The following is a 16,014-nucleotide window of genomic DNA, read 5'->3' on the forward strand; positions in this document are numbered from 1 at the left end:
GTGAGGCTTGCAGATATTCCATTGGGATACTGTGCTAACTTTGTATAAATTGCCTTTGTTTTTTTTAATTAACTGTTTGCAGTTTCTGATAGTTGTTTATGCCTTAGGCTTGGTCTACACCCAAAACTTAAGTTGACCTAGTTAAGCCAACGTACGCAGTGGTATAGACAGCGCTTTGTCAGTGGAAGAATTCTTCTGTCGAACTAGCTGCTTCTCTTGAAGGAATGGGCTTACTACAGTGAAGGAAAAAAACCTTCTATCACTGTAGTAAGGGTCTATGCTACAGCGGCATTGCTGCAGTACTGCAGATGTGCTGTTCTAGTGCTTGTCATGTAAACATCTCCCCGATGGTATCAGCTACAAGAGTGCTGCTAATTTTCAAATTGACACATGGAAAAATACTCACTTGGGAAGAAATAAAATGACTCTGCATTTGATTTGAAGTACTAAAAGATGGTTTGCTAAAATACCATGTAACTGATGTTGAAGCTGTGTCAAGAGACATGTAGATCTAAGTAAACTAAGTTTGAGTACACTTAAAAGCAAGATTTCAGAATGTAAGATTGATTGGATACGTTATATAATTACTGCACTTGAGCGTTTCTTCATAAAATTCTCAATATACTACTACAAGAGTTTTGTTAAGCAGTTAGCTGGTAATGGAACACGCTCAAGAAAACCGACAGTTCCTGCTCACAAAGGTGTGGTGTTATTGGTTCGTTTTATTAATGCATCTGAGTGGCGTAGCTGACGGCTAAACTGGCATATTATGCTGCTATATGACTGTGTTTTCTTACCACTCTTCGCGTAAGCAAATAGATTTTCTACCTGAGGTGTTATGCCAAAGTTTTTCTTTTACCCAGGTACAAACACTATAATTCTGCTGCCTACAAAGTGATGTGCTTGTAAATTGATATTAAAAGTGCATGTGCACACACAGACGCACGCTCTGCTGTTGGCCTACAGAGCCAGCGCAAACCTCAGGGAGGAATTCCTTACCTCCCAAATTAGCAGAATTTTCTTGCCTGCCTACATAACAAAACTAATAACTTCCAAAACTTGCTCAGACAGCCCAGTGTTTGTACAAGTCAGTAATAGTTATGTTAGTCTGTAGCTTAGATGATCTGCTGAATGGATATTATGAAGTTGTTAGCTGGGGAAAGAACAGATGGGAGAGGAAAGCATAGTTCTTCTAACTTGTTTTTGAATTCCTGATCATCTGATTCTCTAGTACAAATGGAACAAGTTGTAATTATTAAACCCAATAAAATCCTCTCCTTTCTCTCTATCAGATAATTTCAGACCTTGAATCGTGGAATGATGAGCTCTCTCAGCAGATGAATGACTTCGACACTGAAGATCTTACAATAGCAGAGCAGAGACTCCAGCACCATGCAGACAAAGCCCTGACCATGAATAACCTGACCTTTGATGTCATACACCAAGGACAAGATCTGCTGCAGTATGTCAATGAAGTGCAGGCCTCTGGTAAGATGGATCTGTCCCCATCTTATTCCGGTTAATATCTTTACAGGGATTATCCAGACTGATACTAACAGGGCGTCTGAAAGTGGCATCGATTCCCATTAATCACAATCAAGAGGGGAGTGGACACGTATTCTGCTTCTGGAAAATAATTCCATAGCATTTTAATAAACTAGATGAAGCATGCTGATCACTCATAAAATAGATCCTACTAACAATTAAAATGCTCAGATTTAAAGTGGGAGTGGAAGAATCTCTGTAGGATGTGAAAGTAAATAGAAAGATAAATAGAATTAATAGTACAGGGAATTTATTTTGAGATCAGTCATGTCTGTAAATTATGCATTGACTTTACAAGTAAAAGCAATTCATATTTTAGTTTCTTAATCCTTTTCACTTGATTTTCTTTACAATATCCTGCTGCATTTAACCCTTCACAAGATATCATTATAGACTTTAAGGATTTCTCCTAAGATAATGTTGAGCATTCACTTGCTCATTGTAAAACACCTGGAAATTCTTTGAGATTTACGTATATTTTACTGAAATGAAAATGGTTAGGATATAATAATTATAATATGGAACTCCCCTGGAAATTAGATCCAGGTATGTTTCAAATTAATGGATCTCCACAGGTGTGGAGTTGCTTTGCGACAGAGATGTAGATATGGCAACTCGTGTTCAGGATCTGCTGGAATTTCTTCATGAGAAACAACAGGAGCTGGACTCAGCAGCGGAACAGCATCGGAAACACTTAGAACAGTGTGTGCAGCTGCGCCACCTGCAGGCTGAAGTCAAACAGGTATGAGCTAAATATGTTCTGTGCATTGTGAGTAGGTGTGTGTATATGTTCCATATATAGACATGTGTATGCAAATAAGATAGTTATGTTGTAAGAAAAAAGTGTTTTAACTTTTTATTTTTGCAGGTTTTTGGGCTGAGAATTAAGCATCTAGCACACTCGACTCTCAAAGCGGATAATACCAGTTTAATTGTTGTTAACAATTACTGTTTGCTATGGAACAATGCTGTCTGAAGAGCAGTTAGACTGTTCAGTTTCGTTCATTTTTATATCTTCCCTGTAACAGACAGTAAAAAATCCTTTGAAATCTTCCCTGAGCTCTGCCATGAGATTAGCTCAGGTGCCTTGCTTGCATCACTTACCAGTGAGGAGGGATAATGTGTAACAGCAGGGCACATCGTATTGGCTCAGCAAAGTGAGGCCTTTCACTCAACTTGATGGCATCTCTGTCTTTCTGTAATGCGATAACTTTGGAATGCTGCATGTAGACAAATCCAAATTTTCAGAGATGGTTTTAGGTATCGGTGGCCAGAAGTCTATTGATTTTGGTGAAATTAAGAAAGCCAGAAGGGGAAAAAGGGGCATACAGACCCCTTGCACCTGGTGACAGAGCCAGCAGCTTCAGCCAGCTCTAATTGTCCATAGATCTAAGAACTGGTTGATGACAGCCATTAACATCTTCTAGCTCCTATTAGCACCTTCCAGCTTAATGACAGTCCCCATCTGAGCTCTACCCATTGTCCAAATAGAGTTTAAAATGTTGGTACCCTGGATGACTTACTCCCAGACAGGAGGGCAATGGGGGGGCCTGGGTTAAGGAAGACTGGGGAACCTGGGAATGAGGGGGTGGGTCAGCCCACAGAGCCCCTGGAGTATGGAATAGGAGAGAGCAGGGAGCATAAAGAGCCCCTGGCATGAGGGAAGGGGTTGAGGTGGGTTGTAGGGAACCCTGAAGTAGAGGGGGTGGATGGGAGGGCCTCCCCGCCGGGAGCTAGTGAAAGGGAATGAAGGAGTGCAAGGAGCCCCTGGTGTGCAAGGAGCTCAGCCTGCAGAAGCTGTGAAGTATGTGACCACCCTATTTTAATGTAACTTGAACTATCTAAATGTTTATAGTTGGCCAGTGTGCAGACTGATGCACTCTAGGCTGTGCTTGTTGGAATGATTACAGAGTGTAAACTACTATTTTAATGTAAGAGGAATGAGGTGGAAGAGATTTTACAATGATTTAGCTTAGACAGCCTTCTGTTGTTTATTACATGCTGTCTTGTGAAGATGAAAGGAAAGTGCCAATTGGTTATGATGTCCAATCTGCACAATATACTCTTGATTGCAGAGATTCTCTTACCAGCTGAGACAGGATCTTTTCTTTATGAAATGCTGATGGACTAGAATGGTGGTATCAGTTGCCCTACCCCTCCCTTTCCAGTGAGATTGAAACAATCTCATTTTAGAATATAGGATACACACTACATTTACGGTTTAATCATGTACATAATTCTTACTATAGCGTACACTGTCCTGTCACCTTCGTTTGTGTATGAGAGCTGGGGGAACGAGAGAGGAGGAACAGTTGAAAATTGCATTGATATGTGTTGCTGATCACATGTCCTACAGCAGTTGACAGAGATATACTGCTGAAAAATATCAGTGTCACGCTTAAGATGTGATTTCAGGATTTATTCTGTACACCTTGTGAGACTCTTCTTTTTTCTTAGTGATTAGTAATCCTAGCTAAAGTGGGCATTGCAAGTTTTTTGTAAAACCAAAGTATTGAAAACATTTAACATAAGCCTCTTATATAGATGTTAATTGCTGAGATTGGACCCCTCTTCTTCTTGAAGTAAGTTTGTGGGAATCTTTCAGCTGACTTAAAAGGCAGTTGGATCTGGCCCTTTACAACTAGAGCACATTTCTAGTGTTGTAAATAAAAAACACTTGCCAAGATAGTATTGTTGATACTGCCTAGTCATAAAACAGTAATATTCCCACCCAGGAGATAGGCTGTTTACAGAGCATCTTTCTGGGTATATTTTTTTTTGGTTCTTTTTTTGTTTTTGGTCCCTTCAGATTTATGAATGTTCACATGAAAGTGTGCAAGCTATAAAGAATATTTAGATTGCAAGTTCTTCAAGGCAAGTCTCTCTCTTGTGGTTAGTATAGGTCATAACAGAAATCAGGGCCCTATTATGCTTGTCTCGAGGTGATACCTTAATATCAACAATTAAGAACCCATCTCTATTTGTCTAGAGTTTTATATTAACTCTAATACTGTCATTCTTGACCTGTCACATTTTTCAAAGGTGTTTGAATTTTCAAATAAGTTCATAAACTGTGCTTAATATAAATACTTATTTAAACACACAACTGAGAGGGTGCATGTATATGTTAAAACACTTAATTTGTAAGCTTATCGCTCCTTATCCATATAGTCTAAAAATGCTTCTGTCAGCTTGAGACTGAGAAGTGTCTGAAGCTAAAAACATAATCTGATACTTTGTATTTGTATGGTCTCCTTAGAATTCTACTAACACCCTTTGAAGTGTTTTTGGACTAGTAACTTTTATTTCTTCTGACTTTTGTTATGTTAATACAAATACATGAGGGTTTTTTGGGGGGCTGGGGGGGCAGGGCGTTAAGCCAGGAAGCAGGACCACTTGCTGTTTCCTCTGAACTGGAAAGTGCTTTGTAGCTCAGTAGCTCACAGCCCGTGCACTATCTGAGAGTAACATGACATAGTAAATCTCCTTTTCAGACTGTTTTGTTTGTATTTTGTTGCCGGAAGCCCTGAACACATGGTTTCCAGGGTTAAATTACTGTGATTTCCTGCCCAATTTACTGTTGAACTGGACATAAGCATCCATTACGGTATGGAGAGGCTCTCTCTCTCCAGGGCTAAGATTGTAACCAGCTTTTCATTTTAGTCATGATTTTGAGAGCCCCCCACCCCCACCCCAGCTGTGAAAACTGCTGCTACTGCTGACTTTTTTTCATGATTCATTTACGTATCGCAGCAGTGTGGCATGGTGCCCTGCGAAGAAAAAGGAGTCCATAGCTCAAGCTGTTTACCACCTAGTGGAAACAAATAAGCTGTGCCTGTGCTGGATTTAGTTGCCACAATTGTCCCTCAACTCCACCAGTGATAGCAACAATGGTGGGAGCATTGTAAAGATGAGGCTTTTGCGGCTACCTATATTTTGATCGGAGTTGTCCATCCCTGCTCTGAGCACAGCAAATGAACATGGTGATAAAAACATCCATGGGTGCTGGTGCCTTAATTACTGTACCTCTATCACTGGTGCAGCTTTTTATTAAAAAAAAAAAAAAAAAAAAAAGATAAAACCACGAACTAGAACGATAATGGAAAATGAGGAGGTAGGGGAAGGGCTAAAAGAAGAGCAGAGGCTTTAATACATCACATAAAAGATTTGCTTGCTAAATTAAGATGCCTAATAGAATCGGGTAGGGCAAGAGTAGATAGCAGTGGAGAGTGGTATAGAAGAAGGGTTTTGCGGTATGACTTGGAGGGGACTCGGGATGCTTGGTGTGCAAGAAGAGAGATTGCTTCAGATGTAGGGGCTAGTAGAGCTTGACTTGAACTCCAGAGATGTGTGGTGTCTGGCTAGAAGAGAATTTTTTGGGGAAGTGAAAGGTAAACTGGATGCAACACATATCAGACATTGGCTTGAAAAATAAGGGTGGTGTGCTTTTTCCGTAAGTAATCTAATAGTTTTTGCCTCAGGAAACTCAATTTAACCTTTACAAAACTTGCTTGTTTCTCAGTGTCAGCACTCGTGCCTTAACGCTATTTTCAGAAAGTTGATTGTTAAATTTTAACTGAGATTTTAAAAAAAATTGAAAATCTGTGTTCTGATGGTGTTTGTTATATCCATTGACTTCCTGATATCTATAGTGGGGCCACCAGAGCTTATGGAGTTTAACATATGTCCCAATCATAGAAGGGGGCTCCTGTAGGGAGGCCCCCACTCGGTCCTGAGCCATTCAAAAGCTCCTGTGTTGACATTATACCATAGTAATGCTTCACAGCTATAGACTGAAATACATTCTAGCTCGAGAAACCAAGAACAAACACCGAAGTTTCCCCGATGAATTCTTAAGACTTTCTAAAAAATAACTACATTTTTTTAATGTCCATTAAAGTAGCATAAATCAATAGCTTGTAGGCCAGTGTAGTTAGCTAGTTAGTTGTCCAGGTCAAATTTATAAAATGACAAAGAGTGGAATTGCACCTTAGCTCTTTTCCACTGCACCTTATGAGACCATCATATGCCTTCCTGTCATAGAAGATGAGAAATATTAATGAGGGAGAGAACAAGCTAGCAGTTTCCTTGAACTGGGGAAAGGAGAAACAATCTAATATGAAATGCACCTGGAAGAAGCTTTGTGGATCTAAATTATCATCCTCCTTGTTTACAAACTGTGATGTTGAGAACTGTTCATAATAGCTGAGAGGAGATGATGCCCATGTGCAGTTAAACTTTGACAGTATGACCAATACAATTTCTTTGCTGTATGATGCTCTTCATGCTAACAGTTGCCCCATCTACATGAATAGATTCATCCTCCATGGCATTTAACTTGACAATACTTCAGTACTAACTTTCTGTCTTCGAGACTTATACAATTCTTACTCCAGTCTTCCTGGTGAGTTGATTTATGACAAATGTTGGGGAATTCATCACCATTTTAACTTCTCAAATGTACATTAATTAGATTCTCTGTGGCTGCGGATCTTCCTAATAGGATAATACTTCTTGCTACATATACCCCACAGCTGCGGACTTGTTAAAATCAATAAGTGAAGCCTCAAAATACCTTGATTTAAAATATTCCTGGCCAAATTGGCAAAAAGTGCAACACTAAAGGTCAGTTACTGGATCTGTGAAGCTTGTTCTGAGTGGAGATACCTTACAGTAGGGTAGGCAGGTTGGTGGAAGCATGAGAACAGAGTTATAGTTGTTTCAGGTACCTTAACTCTGCATTTCCATGTTTTTCTACTTTAACCCTTTTCACTTTGAGACTATATAGAATGTTTAATTTCTTTAACTTCCTTTCTGGTTTCCTGTCCTTGACATGCTTTCAACGTATCATGACAACTCCATCTTTAAGTGCTTAACTGTCAAACTAGATATTGACAGATAGTCATATAAATATGGTGACATTTTTGACAGCGTGGGAGGTAGAAGTGACATATAATATAAACAGAACATAAGTGTCAAGAGAGGTCTTGCTGTTTGTAACTTCCTGAGTTGTCAGAGGGAGAACTAGGCTTGGCGCTGTTCCCCCTGCTGGAGGGGAAAGATCCAATTCCAAGTTACTGTGATTATGCAACACCCTAACCAGTTACTTGACATTGTGTTTTAAACCTGCTACTGATGTGTATGGGTGCTACCACATTTGTATTGCACTGGGAACCAAATGGGATTCTATTCTTGTGAGTGCCAGACAGTGGGGTTCACACTTGATGGGAGTGCAGAACTACTCACCCATGAGCATTCAAAAGTCAGAAGGGAGAGATGAGCCCAAAACATGCATTAACATTAATCCTTTAGATTGCCTCAATATGTTCTACTTAATGCTTCATTCCCCAGTAAAAGGCTTAATGGATGACTTAAGGGTAGCTCGAGTCCAAGTTTATTGACAACTAAGAATTAAAAGCAAAAAACAAACAAAAAAACCAGTGGTCATTATCTTAGCATTTGTATGTGCAAATAGTCATAAATGTACAGTTACTAAGTCTTATGCTCACAGTTCAAATTGTTGATCTGAAACATGACAGCTAGACAGCTAAATTAATGTGTTAGCTGTTATAAATTGGATCTGTAATTTCACGTAGTGTTGTTTTCCAGGCACTGGCAAGGGCATTATGTTGTGGAACAAGTCTTGTTTCCTTAAGTAGTGTTAATTGCAAATAACTTACTTCTGTGTAATAATAGAAATGGAGCCTTTCTTGCTGATCAGAGGAGGACTTCTAAATTGTGCTGTCTTGTGTTCTGTTTCAGGTGCTGGGCTGGATCCGAAATGGGGAGTCTATGTTAAATGCGGGGCTTATCACGGCTAGCTCCCTGCAGGAGGCAGAACAGCTGCAAAGGGAACATGAACAGTTCCAGCATGCTATAGAGGTATGAAAAGTGTGGTGTTCATGCCATTCTCCAGTAAGATGGGCTCTTATGATATAGTTCATGGCAAACATTATGAAGCAGGGACAGGCAAACTTTTTGGCCTGAGGGACACATCAGGTTTTGGAAATTGTATGGAGGACCGGTTGGGAGAGGCTGTGCCTCCCCAAACGGCCAGGTGTGGCCAGGCCCTCCCCCCATTTTTGTCCCATCCCTCCCCAGACCCCTGCCCCATCTACTCCCTGTACCCTGACCACCCCTGGAAACCCCATCCCTGACTGCCCCCCGCTGCCCCATTCCAACCCCTCCTCTCATTCCTGACTGACCCCCCTCCCCAGGAGCCCTGCCCCATCCAACCACACCTTCTCCCTGACTACCCCGAACTCCTGCCCCTGACTGCCCCATCCAATCCCCCCCCCTTCCTGACTGCCCCCTGGTACCCCTGCACCCATTCAACACCCGTTCCCCACCCTCTGACCACTCCAACACCTATTTATGCCCCCGACCACTATCCCAAACTCCCTTGCTCTCTATCCACCTCCTCCCCTCCCCCCTCCCCCCTGTGTCTGCTCTCTGTCCCCTTACTGCGCTGCCTGGAGCACCCGTGGCTGTCAGAACTACAGCCGCATTGGCTGGAACCAGCCACACCACTGCGCAGCACAGAGCACCAGGTCAGGTCAGGCTCTGCAGCTGCACTGCCCCGCCACCCAGAGCATTGCACCAGCAGCACAGGGCACAGAGGCTGTGGGGGAGGGGCTGGGTGCGAGCCTTCCAGGGCAGGAGCTCAGGGGCCGGGCAGGAGGGTCCAGCAGGCCAGATGTGGCCCGCGGGCCATAGTTTGCCCACCTCTTTTATAAATCAACATGAAGAATAGATTAAATCCATATGTACCTTCTAGATAGATCTCTCACCACTTGGGCAACAACAAAAAGGTTAATAACATGAGTGTGTACATTTGGGGTGAATAGACAGAGGGAGGTGAGGACAGTTCCTAGGAAAGCGAGTTTTGAGAAGCAGGGATTCTGACAGTCGTGATTCTGCTCTGTGTCAGTGCAGTGCTTTTAATAAGTCAAGGGCAGTGGTAGTTCACTTTATATAAATATTTAAATTGTGTATTTACAAAATGGCTGAGACAGATTTAATCAAACAAAAGACTATTGCAAACAGTGGTTTAGAATAGGATGTTGTGGGTTTTTAGGTTTTAAGACTAAGCTAATATAATAGATGATAAATTGGTTACAAATGGGGAATGTACACAAATTGCATCATTACAAATAAGATAAAAGTTTTCCTAACATGGTCTCATAACTTCAGAGTATTGTAAGTGTAAATTAGTAGGTTTTGTTAATATGTTAATGTGATCTTTACGAGGCCTTCCTAACTGAACTTGCATTATTAGTATGTTAGTGTTAATCCTGTCGATCCTTTCAGTATACAATTGGACAAAAATTAAAGGCACATTTTAATGCACTATTTTGGCACAAATTTGAATGCACTATTTTGGGAGATAGTGTGTAAAGTTTTGTTCAGTATTTTACTTTTTCAGAACACTAAAATCATGCCTCTAGTGATTGATTAGCTTGTTTGTTTTCAGAAGAACTCCATTTTACCGTAAATGCCTTCTGTTTTGCTGCCTTTTTGTGGAGTTTTCTGTTTCCCATCTCTGTTTGCAGTGTGTGTCCTCACTCTTGAAAGCTTTGATATTGAGTATAACTCTCCTGAGCTATGGGTATTTATCCATGTAGGGATAAATGATGACAAATTTTAATTTGAATATTTTCTTTACAGTAGTGCACTTGCATATAATCAAACTTCTTATACATAGGGCTTCCAGATTACAAACAGGTGTATGTTTTCGCTGGGGGACAAAATGTTCTGTATTATCAATAACAAATAATCAGTTGGCTCATTTCACATCCCCCTGGATACTTGTTCTATCCATTTTCACTCCACATAAGTGTGAAATGGACTGCAAGAAAGTTTATATGAAGAGAATAATTCTGATATCCAGTAATCAAACTGTGATGCTTTGGGTTTCACCCAGACCAATAAGAGGTTATGTCACTGCCTGTCCTGTAACCTTTGTGCTGTGTAGCTTTGCCTCAGAGCCCTGAAACCAACAGCCAGCTCACTGCACAGTGGCCTCAACCTGGCTCCAGCCCTTGCAGGGTGACACCAACAGCCCTTCCAGAGCCAAGTTGCCCCTGCAGCATCCAGTCCCTCTCATTGAACCCTCAGAGAAGTTATCAAGTTTGCTGCCTCCAAAGAGACAACAAACAACAACCTGGTAGTTGGCTGAACACCCACACTTGAAATGCTTTTATAATAAAACAAGAATATGTTTATTATCAAGGAACCTAGTGAAAGAAGAATTAAGTGATTACAAGTAAGAGTGAAAGAGAGAGGGGAAAGATTACAAATAAAACAAACAAAATGCTCTTCTTGTGGCTAAAAGTTAATTCTCACCAGTTACAATCATTGCCCGAGCAATTTCCTTACATACATCAACTTTCATAGGCTCAAAGGGTTCTGTACCCAATCGTCCCCTTGGAGACGGACACAAAAATGAAAAGGCTTTTTGCATCCCCTTACATATTTCCAAAACTCACTGTTTTGTCCCCAGACTCAGGATGCACCCTGGTGTTTAGGCTTGTGCTGTTCTTCCCATCTCCCTCTTGATTTGTATGTAAAAGGAGCATCTGTTGTTTGGATTCCACAATGCTCAATTTACAGTGGAGATATGTGGAAGGCTGCCTTCCTCCCTGTCTTGGAGAAAAAACATTTCTCCCTTTGTTTGGTCGCAGACTTTAAAGCATAATATCAGTGAATATTCCTAATTCCTCATATATTGTTAGTACATACATTTCGCAATGATAGTAATCACCAGTGTGTCACCAGCTTTCATCAGAGACAGTTCTCAATATTATTTTATAGCACAGTAGTATTGTGTCCAATCAGTTGATTCAATTGTTTGTTCTTTCCTGGGGTATCTGGACCCAGAACATTCCATTTTATCTACCTTTCCCCTCCATATTCAAAGAGAAAACAAACCTGGAAGCCATAATTTATAATCAGTTTATGTACTGTAACTTGGCGAGCATTGTATGGCTTGCATAATCTGTTGCTTTACAGTTGCTGCTCTTGTAGACTGATAGTCACTGTCAATTGTTGCATTTATTTCAGTCTCTGTTGCATTTACTTCATATTTGTTTATCTAGAAAAAGTTATGCTGCAACCTACTGGTGACCCTTTATTTCCTTTGTCTGATATACGTGTGTAGAAAATATTGCAAATAAGAAAATGAAACATGGATTTTAAGCAAATGCATTTAAATGTTATGCAATTAAATATTTTATTTCAACTTATCAGAAAACACATCAAAGTGCTCTGCAGGTACAGCAGAAAGCAGAGGCGATGCTGCAGGCTAATCATTATGATATGGATATGATCAGGGACTGCGCTGAGAAAGTTGCTTCTCATTGGCAGCAGCTGATGCTCAAGATGGAGGACCGTCTCAAACTTGTGAATGCTTCTGTTGCCTTCTATAAAACATCAGAGCAGGTATAGGAACTCTTGAAGACCTATGTCTTGCAGAATAATAAAGGGATTTGTGGTATTTTATTATAAAATTACCTTTGGCTCCAGTGGCAGAGTTAATGACCTTAGAGCTCAAGTTTATAAAAATGATATTAGCAGAAATGTTGGTATTTTTTAAAAATTTCTATTTAGAACTTCCCATGCTGTCTTGGAAACGCTGACAGTATTATATTAAGTGAGGTCTAGAAAAATGAAACTGACTGTAACCAAATTGCAGTACAGTCAGTGAAGTTTTATTTTCTATACTGAGCAGAAAGCAAAAACCACATGTAATTGATAAAAGTGTGTTTGTAAAATGTTTAGTTACAAATTATTCATGTTATTAATAACATTCATACTGGATTTCCTCTAAAATGTTCCTCTGGTATTAGATTTTGTCTTTAGTGGTAAATCAGCTACATCTTAAATCCTCATCTTCTCTTCTTTAGCTTTTTTTCTTTCCCCAGTGTTTCAAATCCGGATTAGGTAATTGATTTGGATTTTCAGTTTCTGGAAAGGGCCTCACCCAGGGAAAGTCTCATATGTGCAGATGTCCTCTCATGTAAGAAAGCACTTCTGATCATAGCTTGATTAAAATCCTATCATCATAAATAACTAGTATGTTATCACCCATATCTTACTTTTCATCTTCAAAGTGTTTCATGAGTTTTAATCCACATCACATCCTGGGCAGAAAGTGATGGCAGTTTCCCTATTTTAGAGAGAAGGGATGGAAAACAGATAAATTAGAGACACAGTCATCATCTATGTCAGAGCTGGGATTAGATGTCTAGGGTTCTTGGTTTCAAGTCTCCTGGCTCACACTACTTCACAGTGTTGTTCATCTGAAATACTAGAGATATTTGTCTCCTTTTGGCTGGTAGGTGTGCAGTGTGCTGGAGAGTCTGGAGCAGGAATATAAGCGGGAAGAAGACTGGTGTGGGGGAGCAGACAAACTGGGTCCCAACTCTGAAACAGACCACGTGACCCCTATGATAAGCAAGCACCTTGAACAAAAAGAAGCGTTCCTGAAGGTAAAGATGTTGTTGGTTACATGTTGGGAGGCATGCAGTTACATCCTCTGCTTCACATATCTCGAATGGACCCGTAAAACCCAAGAAAAACCCAGTGACATGTGCATGGCTTTGTGAGCTCCTGAACGGCGATTACACAGGAAATGGCATATGACTGTTTGTTTCTCGTGGTGATTAGAACATTGCCAGTTTATATAATTACCTTTCCAGTTCAACTTCAGCAGAGAGCACAGAGAATCGGGCATCCCACTGTGATAGATGTGCAATTGAGACTCACTCTTTTCAGCAGCCACCGCTTCCCAGAACACTTGAAAGAGACTTCTTTAAAAGAAGCAACAGCCGCTCAGTACAGTGGCTCCCAGTGACTCAAAGCAGCTTCCAGCAGTGCTAGAGCTACAGTGGGGAAACCTGATTCTGTGCTCCTTCTTCTGTGGTATTTTATAATGGCTCTTAATAACAAAATAATATTATACACTACAGTAAAGCTCCAAACGCTATAGTGCCACCATGTCTTTGAGTATTACTGTTACAAAATCTGAACCACTACCTTTATTTTAAGAGTAGAATTGTAACCAAATTGTAAATAAAAAATCACTTGGGAAGAGGAGAGCCCAGTTTGGAAAGGGGAAGGGTAGCAGAAGGAGAGTGAGGAGAGACTCTCAGGAGAGGGGGGTGAGGGGGTGAAGGCTGCTGTTTTCCAGAGAAATAAGAAATCCTTAAAATATAGTACAAGAAATTCAACACAACAGCAATCTGAAGAAAAGATGAGGCAGAAGTATTGGGCAACTTGTATTCAATTTTTGCTGATAAGCAAGGTGTCTTAGCAATGGTAATATGTCAGTGGCACTTTTAAAATAAATGTGATAGCCTCTACCTGTGGGACATGTGACTGTATGGAAAATACTATATGGTCAGTAAATATACAGAATGCCCATCCTGTAGTGTGGTGTTAGAGTAGTGTCCATTGACAAGTCAGAATAAAGGATCTTTTAACACCAGTTTTTATCACTTTCATTCTCTACCCCCATCTGGTCATAAATAAATCTGATAAGTCTGTTGGCCTGTAGCACTGAACCCAGTTGCTACTGATCCACAGTTGGGACTGAGCTAAGATAGCAACTAGAAGAATCCAGAAGCAGTTTTGGAGGTCATTGGCTTGTATTTAGCCTGCTTGGCTGACCCAAGAGATTAAAGGATAAGGAAATTGGCTAAACAAGCAGCTGAAGATTGCTGGGATACATAGGTTCATTATTCCTGGATGGATTAAAGATTAGACTCTCAGTATAACAAATAAGCAGTAGTAGTGGACTGCTATTCATACAGACTTCTTCTGAAATTTCTGGAAAGACGTATCAATATGCCTCACTGAAACCTTTGAAAGCCTCTTAGTGTTCGATGCTGAGGTGCAAACACCACTGAAAACATGAATTTTAGTATAACTGTAGGGGCAGTGTCAAATGGATCTCTCAGTTGCAAATGTCTGAACTTTTGGGCTGTTATGAGAATATGATCTGATAAATTACTGTCTCAGTGATTTTGTCATTGGTCATATCTGTGCTGTCTTCACCTAACCTTTTAAAGTAGTATTTTGATGTTCCGCTTCATTACAAACAAAAGACACGAGGCCTATATATAGTATTTGATATATAGTCAGAAGTTCAGGTTAGGAAGGCAGCTATGCTGGGTCTTGGCAATGCAACTAGATTCTGGCTGTTTTGTTGCCCTTTGGTTTGAATGCTTTTAAGACCTTTTAAAGGGCATGTCTTCTTTCAGTACTTTTGGTTTAATTTCAGCAGAGCAATTATTTTTTCCATTTAAACTAGTGGTGGGTCTTTTACAATATCCAGGTGATTACTGAAAGTTGTGCACTTGGTTTACATAATAATGCCAAATACATAAATACAATCCACTCTGTGTACCTTGAGCCGCACTTAAAAGTATGGAGAAGATGATCGCTTTTAAGTAACTTCAGGTATAAATTGCTTGTAATGCTATTTAGTGTTCAGTGCTAGTCCTGAATTAACTGCTATTTGCTTTGAAAATAGTGATCTTTTTAACTGTCTGCTCTGTATTGAATAGGACATAGTAAGCAGAAAAAAGTATGTGTGTGTATCTGTCTGTTAATGCCCCATCAAACACAGCAATATCAAATGCTATCAAATCTTCTTGTAGGCTTGTACTCTGGCTCGGAGGAATGCTGATGTCTTCCTGAAATACCTGCACAGGAATAGTGTAAACATGCCAGGGATGGTGACCCACATCAAAGCTCCTGAACAACAAGTCAAAAGTAAGTATTCTTTTAGGAATTTGGCCTTCATGTGCTGCAACAAATCTGAGAAGATAAGGGTGAGCACCTGCCAGGGAGGATACAGTATTTCAGATTTAACAAAAAATAGGTGATTGACCTGGTGAAAGTTTAAAATAGCTGGTAACCACTCATCTTTGTTCTTCAATTTTAAGAAAGGGAAAAGTGTCACACCTAAATAAAGTTTGATTGTTATCAGTTTGTATATTTCAAACTTAATGTCATGTCTAATTTGCAAATGGAGACTTAAATGCATTGCTGCTCTTGAGTAAACACAATAGTTTATTTTTGTATCATGCTCTTCATGCAGAAGTGTTGAGAATTCCACAGCCAAAAAGTCTGTATAAGCACATTTGGTATTCTGGGCTATACCAAAATGCAATGGGAATTATGTGTTGGGAGAACACAAAACTGGGCCCCTTGACAATGGCCTACTGAATCTGTGGACTAGTTTAAAGCCACTTGATTGAGCATAGGATAATTGAGAAGCCCAGGTATTAGGGTAAAATGGCTCTATTAAAGGTACAAATATATGTGCAGTTGTGGTGGTGGAGAAAAGGAGATGGATCTTGAGATGGGATTTGAAAATTGTCAGTATTCATTTAGGCAGAGCAAGACTTTAAGGTAGTACTGATCCACTCAGGTGAAGAATGTGAGAGATGTTAGTGCCTACAG

The 16,014-nt window shown here is 40.2% G+C and overlaps 1 protein-coding gene across 4 annotated transcripts in view; it reads left to right on the top strand.

The window, feature by feature from the left end:
- The window catches only part of TRIO (trio Rho guanine nucleotide exchange factor), a 441,700-nt gene that overhangs the window by 251,534 nt on the left and 174,152 nt on the right, over positions 1–16,014 (top strand). For all 4 annotated transcript variants that reach the window (XM_050937381.1, XM_050937382.1, XM_050937383.1 and 1 more), the window contains exons 14-19: positions 1,293–1,488; positions 2,121–2,287; positions 8,308–8,427; positions 11,794–11,985; positions 12,885–13,034; positions 15,207–15,321. In XM_050937381.1, coding sequence (XP_050793338.1) covers positions 1,293–1,488; positions 2,121–2,287; positions 8,308–8,427; positions 11,794–11,985; positions 12,885–13,034; positions 15,207–15,321 — 940 coding nt within the window. The remainder of the gene's footprint in view (positions 1–1,292; positions 1,489–2,120; positions 2,288–8,307; positions 8,428–11,793; positions 11,986–12,884; positions 13,035–15,206; positions 15,322–16,014) is intronic.

The sequence above is a fragment of the Gopherus flavomarginatus genome, chromosome 2, assembly GCF_025201925.1.
Source record: "Gopherus flavomarginatus isolate rGopFla2 chromosome 2, rGopFla2.mat.asm, whole genome shotgun sequence".
NCBI lineage: Eukaryota > Metazoa > Chordata > Testudines > Testudinidae > Gopherus > Gopherus flavomarginatus.